At 44.7% G+C, this 10,964-nt stretch overlaps 2 protein-coding genes across 3 annotated transcripts; one reads left to right on the top strand and one right to left on the bottom strand.

Moving 5' to 3' along the window:
• The first annotated feature begins 346 nt into the window (after positions 1-346).
• Positions 347-3,195, top strand: egr2b (early growth response 2b). 2 transcript variants are annotated; one of them, XM_076034815.1, is made up of 2 exons: positions 347-762; positions 887-3,195. In XM_076034815.1, exons 1-2 carry the CDS (start codon positions 588-590, stop codon positions 2,089-2,091), a joined length of 1,380 nt encoding a protein of 459 aa, XP_075890930.1. In that variant the 5' UTR covers positions 347-587; the 3' UTR covers positions 2,092-3,195. The 2 variants fall into 2 exon arrangements, with proteins under 2 accessions (XP_075890930.1, XP_075890931.1); XM_076034816.1 differs by having other exon boundaries at positions 614-746.
• Positions 3,196-5,775: 2,580 nt separating this feature from the next.
• adoa (2-aminoethanethiol (cysteamine) dioxygenase a) lies at positions 5,776-10,402 on the bottom strand. Its single transcript, XM_076034814.1, has 2 exons — positions 9,801-10,402; positions 5,776-8,035 (listed from the first exon to the last, which is right to left on the bottom strand). The coding sequence occupies exons 1-2, from the start codon at positions 10,134-10,136 to the stop codon at positions 7,580-7,582; spliced, it is 792 nt and encodes a 263-aa protein (XP_075890929.1). The 5' UTR covers positions 10,137-10,402; the 3' UTR covers positions 5,776-7,579.
• Between the last annotated feature and the right edge of the window lie 562 nt (positions 10,403-10,964).

Here is a 10,964-nt window from a genome sequence, read left to right as displayed (position 1 = left end):
AACCGGAATTCCTCCTTTTTGAGATCGGGGCTGGTCGCAGCGCGCGGAGCGAGCGCGCGTTGTCAAGTTGGTGACCCTTATTGGTCCAGGTCTCCGTGCACGGCGATGTGCGAGTGTCTTTCCAGTGAATGCGCTTCCAATCGGTGCGTGTGTGCGTGCGCGAAACAACGTGGAGATAGGGATAGAAAGAGAGGGGGAGACAGAGTGGAAACGCGGACGCGCCAGAAACGCTTCTCCCTCCATTGACAAGTGATTCCCTTTTTTTGTGTGGCTGACGTCACGGAGCCTCTCCACCAATCGGCGGCGCTCACTTGCTCCATATTTGGTTAGTGACATCACATAAATACGTGGTGCCGGCCGGGCCCCCAGCTCCCAACCACATCTGATCACAAGCACGGCGGTGACACTGTCAGCTGAGCGGATGACTGGCGGGGACATGCAGCGGTAGCCCGCGTCCTGCCTGGGTTACACTCTTCTCCTCTGACAACAACAACAACAACAACAACAACAACAACAGCAACAATTTGAAAACTTTTGAAGAGAGAATCAGACGAGAGGAAGGTGTAAGAGATCACGGTCCTGTCACCATGACTGCCAAGACTTTGGAGAAAGTTCCGGTGAACATCGGGAGCTTCGTGCACCCGATGGCCGAGAGCGTGTACTCGGTGGAGGACATCGCCTCCGGCCTGCCCACCTCCGTGGCGATATTCCCCAGCGGCGGCGACCTCGGGGCGCATTACGACCAGGTCAGCGTGTCAGCAGGTAAGAAGAGCGAGTTTATCTCCCAATGAGTCGCGTGTTGGTCGTGCGTAATGCTCGGGCGCACTGACCGGTTAAACGCCCCCTTGGCTCACTGACTGACCAGTCTGTGTTTTTGTGTCCACAGACGGGATGATGGGCGCGGACATGGGTGTGGAGAAGCGCTCCCTGGACCTCTCGTCCTACCCGGGCGGCTTCTCGCAGCCCGCGAGCCACCGCAACCAGACATTCACCTACATGGGCAAGTTCTCCATCGACTCGCAGTACCCGGGCAACTGGAACCCCGAGGGAGGAGTGATCAACATCGTCTCGGGCATCTTCAACGTGGCCCAGCCGCCTCCTCCTCATCCTCACCCTCCTCCTCCGCCTCCAGCGCCCTCCTCCTCGGCCTCATCCTCCCCGGTCTCCTCGGGCTCTCCTAGTCACTTCTCCGGCGGAAACTTGAGCTGCACCATGGCGGCGCAGAGCCAAGCCGAGCTGGACCACCACCACCACCATCACCACCTCTACTCCCCTCCGCCGCCCTACTCCTCCTCCTCCGCCTGCGGGGAGGTTTACCAGGACGCCTCCGCCTTCCTGTCCACCTCCACCTGTCCCATCGCCTCCTACCCGCCGCCCTCCTACTCGTCCCCCAAGCAGCCGGCCGCCTCGGACGCGCTCTTCCCCATCATCTCCGACTACTCGGGCTTCTTCCAGCCGCCTTGTCAGAGGGAAATGCACACGTCGGCCATCCAAGACCGGAAGCCGTTCGGGCCATGTCCGCTCGACACCTTCCGCGTGCCCCCGCCCCTCACCCCTTTGAACACTATCAGGAACTTTAAACTCGGCGGCGGCGGCGGCGGAGGCTCCGACGGCGCGACGCCGCGGCTGCCCTCCGCCTACAGCCCGCAGAACCTGCCCCTGCGGCCAATCCTGCGGCCCCGCAAGTACCCCAACAGACCCAGCAAGACGCCCATCCACGAGCGGCCCTACCCGTGCCCGGCGGAGGGCTGCGACCGGCGCTTCTCCCGCTCCGACGAACTGACGCGGCACATCCGCATCCACACGGGACACAAACCGTTCCAGTGCCGCATCTGTATGCGCAACTTCAGCCGCAGCGACCACCTCACCACGCACATCCGCACGCACACGGGCGAGAAGCCGTTCGCGTGCGACTTCTGCGGCCGCAAGTTCGCCCGGAGCGACGAGAGGAAGCGGCACACCAAGATCCACCTGAGGCAGAAGGAGCGCAAGTCCGCGGCCGTTTCCTCTTCATCCTCCTCCTCCTCTTCCTCGGCCGGGAACTCCGGCGCGGAGAGGTCGACCGGAGGCATCAGCAGCAGAATCTCATAGCTCTTCCATTTAAAAAAGAAAAGACGGACAAGAGAATGAAAGCAAAAAAACATTACAAATAATAATAAAAAAAAATAAGAGACTAATTTTTTTTTTTTTTTTAAAGTGGAGATGGAGAAAAACTTTGTTGCTACCGTGCGCAATAACGCATAACATCCACCTCATCTGCTCCAGAGCTGACAAAGTAAACAAAAAAAAGAAGAAAAAAAAAAGAAGAAACAAATAAACAAAACGAAATGCACTTTGCCTGCACAGTCTACTGAACATAGAATATAGCCATTCATTCCTATGATTATTATATTGACGGGCGGCAGCACTATAAAAGGGATTTTTTTTTTGTTTGGTTTAGTTTTCTTCTTCGCGGCCACATGAGTTTTGCGAAAAAAGTTTTTGCGCAAAAAATTAAAACTAATGAAGACGAGCGTTTTCAATGTGAAATAACTGCAATAACGTGTTTTTTTTTTTATGGCGGTCGTTTTAAGTTATTGAATTGACAGTGTGTTCATTCTAACAGCTCTGTTGATGACTTTATTTCCCTTATAGTGCCTTTTCGTCTTTTTTTGTACACACTGAGTGATACAGGAAAAAAAAGCTCCTAATGCAATGTACATTTGTCCTCTTAATTTGTAACGTTTGGAGACGTTTCTATTTTTGTACGCATCCCGTCCGACATAACTTCAAGTGTGAAGTGTTTTTATGGCTCATGTGTAAAAAACAAACAAACAAACAAACCTTGGAGTACAAATGTGTTTACCTCGTCTCTCTGTTGTTATGTGTATTTCTGTGACCTATTAAATGTTTTGGGGATGATAAATACAGCTGCTATCAGTTTACGTTATTACTCATGGAGTCAACGCGTGGAGGTGAGCGGGCTTTGCGCATCTTTGACTTGGTTTTTATGTTATTCCTTTTTCTAAGGAGCCTCGTAAAGCTGTTGTTGGAAATTCATTTGGGTAAATCCCACCTTGCGTCATCGTGGCGTCTCTGACTCAGAGTTTTCACCCACTCAATTTTTATTTAGGTGTCGCGTCGAGTTTAAGAAAAAAACATGCTGGCGTGAACCACATTGTGCCAGTAACCATTAAAGTGGCTATAGCCAATTCTTGTAATGCGATTGAGCTTTTTATTTTTTTGTTAGTTGGGGAAATCCGTTCAAATGCGTTTCTATTTATATAACACGCCTGGAAATCTAATTTGGTAAATAAACAAAAAACATCTATATTTAGGAACTTTTCAAATACTTCATGGACCCGCAGAACATGCCCAATAATATTTAGACCAATTCGTTAAAGAAAATGTTTGGATTTATATTCCAATTGCGTTATAGAAAAAGAGGGGAGAAAAAATGATTTTGAAATCTTGACGTTCCGACGAACCGGAAAAAAGAAGAAAAAGTGCTGTGATTTGCTGTGATTTCAGGTATGAAATCAAACAAGTGTGAAACCCATAATTTGCCCTGGAGAGGAGGAGGATCAAAACAGGAGGCAGAGCGGGAGATAGGCTGAGGGATGTGGTGGATTGAAGAAATCTCCTCACTGTTTGTCAACAGCTCACAGACTGTGGCACATTCACTTGCACACGCCTGTGTGTGAGGTGTTGTCACCGCTGAGTGTATTGACAATAAACAAATAAATGAATAAATAAATAAACATTTTTATGCCTCACAGTGAAAACAAAATATTTACAGTTGCAGTACAAGCAGGGCTGGACGTCGCATCCCGTGGTATAAGGTGCTGCCGAAGGAAAGCATGCATGCATGAGGCGGACTATAAGAGAAAGGGAACATTATTAATGCAATACCAGTTTTTTAAAGTCAGTCTATATTATTGTTTCCATGAAATTCAGATTGCAATAGTGGAATCATTTATCTGATTATTTAGCTTCTTTTAATGTGAACCATCACCTGTTCAGTTGTTGCTGCTGATGGAGCCACAGCAGCCGGATTGTGATAATGACCATCAGTCTTCAGTACAGGTGTAAAACGTGAACGTTGCAACGTTATACGGATAATAAGCAACACACCGTTGGAGGCAGACAAGGCATAGTTGATTATGGAAGCTTCATTTGTTGAGCGTAATATCATAAGAACTAGTGTAGAATTTCTATTCTAGAAAGTATATATATGTTGATGTAAACCAATTCAAAATAAAACATTTTTCAAAAGTGCCCTCATCATAAAGGATAGAAAAAAAAAGTTTTTATTCTGTTGTTCTGTTCTGTGATTTATTTTGTTTTTATTCTTCTCTCTTTTCAGAGCACATGGTACACCTCTGATCCTTGCCAGATCTAACCTTGACCCTTGCACTTTTGTTGAGGAAAAAAAGCAACAACATTAATAACTGAAAGGCAATATGATTTTGTCATTTTAACAGAAAAGACGCTTGTGAAACCACACTGAAATTTTAGAATGTTCAATTGACCTCATGCATGTTTTTGGAGTGTGGGAGGAAGCCGGAGAACCCGGAGAGAACCCTCGCAGACACAGGGAGAACATGCAAAATCCGCACAGAAAGGTCCCAGGCCCGGGCCCCGGAATCGAACCCACAACATTGATTGTGTTATTGTATTATTAATTCAACAAAATAATCCATTTCATAATTGACTGAATACATTAAGTTGGAAAGTGTTACAGTGCATCATGGTAAAGTGACTTGTCCTGTTTTATTTCGAAAAATGTTATTTTCAGATCTGACCAAAAGACATGAATTTTCAAAGCATAAATTTCTGTTGTGAAACTCTTTTTTTTACCAGTGTGGCCATGGGAACTAATCTTTCATCACTATATCTTATATATTATCTTTTAATGTCAACATTAAGTGCTTTATTGAATGATAAACTCCTCATTTGTGTATTAAAAGTGCATAGTCTGTACCACTGTTTCCTACCTTCATGGGTTGTATTTTTTTCATAATTCTTGACCATGTTGTGTAACTGTACCTCAACCTGAGTCTGTCATTTGGAGTTCTTCCCCCAGTCCGCAGAGAAGCCACAGTTTCCTTTCCAACCAGACCTCTGTTTGTTGTTGTAGTTTGCATGTTCTTCCAGTACCTGTGTGGGTTCTCTGGTGCTTCGTCTTCCTCTCAGAGTCCAACGACATCTTCACGGACATTTCAATATTTCATACTTCACGGTGCTCATGGCAAATTTAAGGTTTGCGATGTAACTGTTTGATACAGTGGTGGTGATACAGCTTTCAACTGGCTTGGCAAAAATATATGACCGAAAACCGTCTTAGTTGTTGTTTGTTACCCGTTTAATTAAAAAGTTTCATTTACAGGCAAAAAGTGACAGAGAATAAAACTGGGGCTGAACTGCGGAGTACAGGATGGTGCAGCATTGGAGCAGACTGCACTGGTTGCAGTGGCGCTGCAGGTGGAGAAGGTGAACTGGTTGAACTGGCTGCACGTCTTACCAAAATTTGATTCCAACCAGAATGAAATTTTTGAGGAGAGGCCGGAAGGACCTTCTGTTCACGCACTTTTATTATGAGTTTGACAGTGGTCCAGTTATCTAGTCCAAGTATTTTCTGTTTTACAGTGCAAACTATAGACGCCCCTCTGCACTCAGAAGGCTGAGTGTGAAATGAATTGTCTTCCAGCAACTGCTCATGAAAAGATAAATGTCTGCACACTTTTTTTGGTCAAGTGACTCTTCTGCATGAACTTGCAAACAGATAAAATACTTCATGATAAATCCCAGCAATTTTATTGTTCTGCATACATTCAACATTATAATGAAAGCATCGTTGTTAAACCGGAACAAAAGTCTCTTTGAAGACTAATATGAGCCAGACAGTCAGAAGACAGAAGTGTTTGGCAGGGTGGCTAAGCAAGGAGTAGTGTTTATCAAGCAGCGTGTCAGTGGTACACTAACTAAAAGTATGATGTTTTTTTTTTTTTTAAAGAAAAATATTTCCCACACAAATTTCCATTTCCCTGCCATTTACAGGGAGGGAGCAAGACTTGGTTTAATATTTCTGATCATGTCTTTAACATGAGACAATGTGTAAAAAACATCACTTTAGTTGAGCAGTGTTGAAGTGTGTAGGAATAGTTGCTTTCAAACCTGCCCAGTCACCACGGACAGAGTGTGGAAGAGGAATAACAAAGCACATAACATAACAGATAAATGAATGTGGCAAAACTAAACTGCTGTGATAGGACTGGAGGTGGTCGGTGGGATGGGGGAGGGGCAGGGGCGGAGATAAACCTCAGGCTGATATTGAGACATTTTCAATTCTATTTTAAAATGGCTAAATAATATCAAAACCTGATAAGATTTATAATTAGGTAAAGTTAGATATGATTAAATAAGATTATGACTTAACAGGCACAGGTCACAGCTTAAACTCGTCTGCCATAAATAGATAACGCTGCAGGAGACTGTTGTCCACAGACTCTACAAACCGTGTTCCACATTGATTTTCAATGAAAATCTATTGACAAAACAAAAAAAGTTAGAGAATCTTTGGAATAACAGGATATACTTTGAAAAATGTTATGAATATTGTGGTAATCTTGTTTCAGTGAAGGTGGTGGACCACTTTGGAATACGGTTACATTGGCCTTATGAAGCACTGAACGCAATGTCAAGCGTGTAAATTAAGAGAGAATAAGTGTGCACAGTGAAGACAACACGCTTAGTGAAAGTACATCCCCTTCATACAGATAAGGCAGCTTCAACTCTTGGTACAGGCTTTGGTATTTCACCATGTGAAGGTTCTCTAAAACAGAGAAAAATAACCATCCACAAAGATCAACAATTCTGTCGTCACCACAACTCACAGAATGTTTGACTGACACCATTCATTGGCAATGTAAGGCAACATGACATCCTGAGAAAAATACAAAGAAAGGAATGCAAATTTAATTCTTAAAGGTCCCACATTACGCCAAGTTAACGTTACCGTTTCCGAACAAAAGAATGTGTTTCTATCTTTTCAATAAAATTCCCAGGAAAAAAAAAAAGTAACTTCTATGCTTGTAGTGTGCTAAGATATACAGCTCTGGAAGATTCCTGCCCTTTGTGATGTCACATTGAGCAGCACCAATAGTGGACTAATGGAATTAGTGGACTGTTTGAGCCGCTGTCTTCTTTCAGACAGAACACGTGAGTTTCAGCCACAAAACCAAAACTGGCTTGATTTCTTCAAACATGGGGTTCAATCTCCCGATTCAAGGAAAAAACTAACAAGGCTTCCGCAACACAGCCCTTAGAACAAAAATGATTATAATATGGGACCTTTAAAATAATTCCTTTGTGTTGGACAGCTGACAGGTACGAGTCCAGTAGTCCTGAAACTGCGTGGAAAGTTGCTTCCAAGCCACTCGTTTCAGTCCCGTCGACTTCCAGGTTTTAATGACATTCACGTCTGAACTTCACCGCAGGGTCCAAATAGAGTTCCTCTCTAAGAATGTAGGGATTTCACCACGTAATTGCCGTCCAATGTCCCGCTGCAGTGTAGATTTCTTGTGGCCAGAGGTGAAATTTAGACGGAGACGGTGGGGCCCGGGTAGGGCTCCCCCACGCACCAGAAGTCCTCTGGCTGAGGGATCTCTAGCAGCCACTTCACTTCTTCGTCCTTCTCCTTCTCCTCCACCTGCTGCTGCTCGTTGCTTTTGCCATCAGTTCCTTCCCCTTGGGCCGCCGGCTGCAGGACCTTGTAGTAGTGACAGTCCCTGCCGTCGTCTGGGTCGTACGGAGGCGCCAAGATGTCCAGGAAGGCGGCCGGCCCGTCCACCGCGTCGATCTGGTGGAGGTTGTCCTGAACGGGCGTCAGGAGGCAGGGCCCGCTGTTGTCCGAGTACTCGGCCACCGAGCGCAGCACCGAGCGCCGCAGGGAGCCCACCTGGGACTGGGCCAGCGGAGGCTCAAACTGTGAGGGGGCCGCACCACCATCCTGGAGCTTGTCGTAGCAGCGGACGCTCACTTTGCCGTAGAGGACCTGCAGCAGAGAGGGATGCGGTGTGAGGTGGAGATCCCTGAAAACATTTGAAGATGAGGCTCCGAGGATGTTTCAATCTTACTGCTGACCAAGTGTGGATGGACCAGGTCCATGAAATGTTACTCTCACTCCACATCATGCAAAGCTATTTAAAAAAAACAGCAGCTGTTTGATCAAAACAAAAGTATGTATCAATGTATATGTGGTGGCGACACGGCAAGAACACAGCAAGAAGGTTGTGGGTCTGACTCCGGGCCTGGGACCTTTCTGTGTGGTAGTTTGCATGTTCTCCCAGTGTCTGTGTGGGTTCTCTGCGTTTCTTCCCAGCTTCCTCCCACAGTCCAAAAACATGCATGTGAGGTGAAAACTAGGTGGAAACTCTAAATTGTCCGTAGGTGTGTGTGTGTGTGTGTGTGTGTGTGTGTGTGTGTGTGTGTGTGTGTGTGTGTGTGTGTGCAAGTGGTTTGTCTCTATATGTGGCCGCTCCAGCAGACCCCTGTGACTCTGAGCTCAAGAAGAAGCTGGTATTGAAAATGGATGGATGGATATGTGTGTGTGTGTGTGTGTGTGTGTGTGTGCATTTAAAGGGGGGAAACAAAACATGTATGGACAAGAACTTTGTATGGAAGCCCATTACTACTAGCACCATGTCAGCGTCTATTGATGAACGTACAGATAAAAAGCAATTACCACCAACACATTTGATTTTTTTGGTTTTTGTTTCTTTTGAAAAAATGATAATAATAAAAAAACAAGTTCACCTGGTCATTCAATATGGCATGAAAGTGACACTACAATCAGGAAAAAGCACAGTGAGGAATATGCTTCCACTTTACCTGCTTCTGAACCCATTCCATGCTCAGAAGCAGGTAAAAGTCATTGAACTGTTATTTAGTCATGCACAAGCTAAGCATATAGAACTCCAAAGAGCTGACAAGATAAGGAAAACTTTTGACAAAAAACTGCAATAATTGGAGCATTTAATTCCAGCCTCTAAAGTCAGTAAAAAAACAATCAAATTTCTGCAGCTACCACCAAAATTACCACATGATGGGTTTCCTCGCTTTCAATAATTTGTTAATTGGCAGATCAGCAAAATTACTTGTTTATATATATATATATATATATATATATATATATATATATATATATATATACATATATATATATATATATATATATATATATATATATATATATATATATATATATATATATATATATGTATACATAAATGGACTTTGCATGATGACTACAAAGTTGTAACATTTGTATTACAAACGGCACAGGGTTTACGGCTGCATAATATCGGTCATTTCCCGTAAAGTTGTATTAACTTATTGCCTCTTAACGTATCATTACACAAAGTGATTTGCATTGTTGCTGTTGTTTTGAAATTTTGACATTATTTTAATTAACTTTAGGACAACGTGTATTCAGCCTGTCAGTGAGTTCTCTAGAACTGAGAAAAGTCCATCCTTTGCTCTCTTTTTTGCAAGGTATGAGCTACACCATTTCCAGACATCTGCCCTTTGTGATGTCACAAGGGGGTTTTGAGCACTAAACATTTTTTTTTTTATGGATGAAGACTTGTCATTCCACTTGAGTCTGTGGTTATTATCCCTAAATGAATGAAATAAAAATGATAACAGTTGAACTTGTTGTGTTTTGGTCACCATCCCTCCATACCACAGCTAGCTTCAACCTGCTAACAGTAGCACGGCGGAGACAGAATGGGAGAAAACAAACGAAATGGGTTCAACACCTTGAGCATCCCGTTCATGCCCGGGTGGTCGTGCAGTGGTATGGAGGCTCCGGCGTTGAGCAGGAACACCCCCATGCTGAACACGTCTGTCTCGCAGATGTGCATGTAGGTGACCGGGGGGTTCTCACGCCCCGGCGCCGCCGAGCTCGCGGCGGGTTTTCGGGGGACGATTTTCAGGTCGGCAGCCCTGACCTCCGTTACTAAAGATATGAGTCCGCTCTGTTTGTCCGCAAAGACGTTCTTGTCGTCGTTGCTCGACGTTTTCAAGGTTTTGAAAGTGACATTGGCTTTCTTGGCAATTTTCTGGATGAGAGGAGTTTTGTTGTCCCGCGGCATTCTGTCGGCGGAGGAGGAAAAACTAACGGTACTATCGGTTGTGTCTGGCACCCTTCCAACGAAGAAAGCCACTTATTGGTGCCTTACGAGTCCACTGGGAGCTTCACTTTAATCCAAAAGTTGATTAGTAGGTTTTCACAAACGACAAAAATCCATCGGAACAATCAAAAACGCGTTTCATGTTGATAATCTGTAACATCATCCCGGATAAGGGGCTCCCCTAACTCATTTCTCCGTCCTTTTCCTTACTCACGGAGTGTGCGCAAAAGCGAAATGGTAGGTGGGATATGTAGTTTTCTTTGGAAATATAACCCTGTTATTGCTTACACGAAAATTACACCCCTTCACTTTTTGCCATATCACTATTTTAGGGCACAAGTATGCTTACGAGCCTTTTGAACAGTTTGCAGAAAAAACCCAAACAACGCGTAATTATTCGCCCCTTTTCAACGGAGACTACATTTCCCAGAGATCTTAGTAAGGGAAGCGTGTTGAAGAGGGGAAGGCCAGACAGGCCATTGAACTCTCCGAAAGCCTCTTCATCAAACGCCAGAAACTGCTGGAGGTAGACGCCCCTCTTCTCTTCCTAATTCTCTGCTGTTGCCTGTGGAAAATTGTGGGAAACTGTGGGGAAAAGGCTGACATCGTCAAGAGCTTCAAATCATTTGTTTAAGGAAACACGTGTAGATTACATGTTTTTTCACAATTCACATCCAGTAAACACTTAGGAGAAGATGCTCTACAGGTGAAATTATAGTGTATAAGAATATTTTAGGTTGTTTAGTACATTAGTCTTGACCTTACTATCATACCAAAGTGAAAAGAGAC

The sequence above is a fragment of the Nelusetta ayraudi genome, unplaced genomic scaffold (genome assembly GCF_046127955.1).
Source record: "Nelusetta ayraudi isolate G7.1 ecotype Tasmania unplaced genomic scaffold, CSIRO-AGI_Nayr_v1 ptg000042l, whole genome shotgun sequence".
Lineage (NCBI taxonomy): Eukaryota > Metazoa > Chordata > Actinopteri > Tetraodontiformes > Monacanthidae > Nelusetta > Nelusetta ayraudi.
Note: the sequence above shows the minus strand (reverse complement) of the source record. Positions and strands in the feature narration are given on the sequence as shown.

Coding starts and splice junctions, on each gene's coding strand:
- egr2b (XM_076034815.1), top strand. CDS start 588: ATGACTGCCAAGACTTTGGAGAAAGTTCCGGTGAACATCGGGAGCTTC. Junction 763..886: donor CCAGGTCAGCGTGTCAGCAG/GTAAGAAGAGCG, acceptor TTGTGTCCACAG/ACGGGATGATGGGCGCGGAC.
- adoa (XM_076034814.1), bottom strand. CDS start 10,136: ATGCCGCGGGACAACAAAACTCCTCTCATCCAGAAAATTGCCAAGAAA. Junction 8,036..9,800: donor GCATGAACGGGATGCTCAAG/GTGTTGAACCCA, acceptor TCTCTGCTGCAG/GTCCTCTACGGCAAAGTGAG.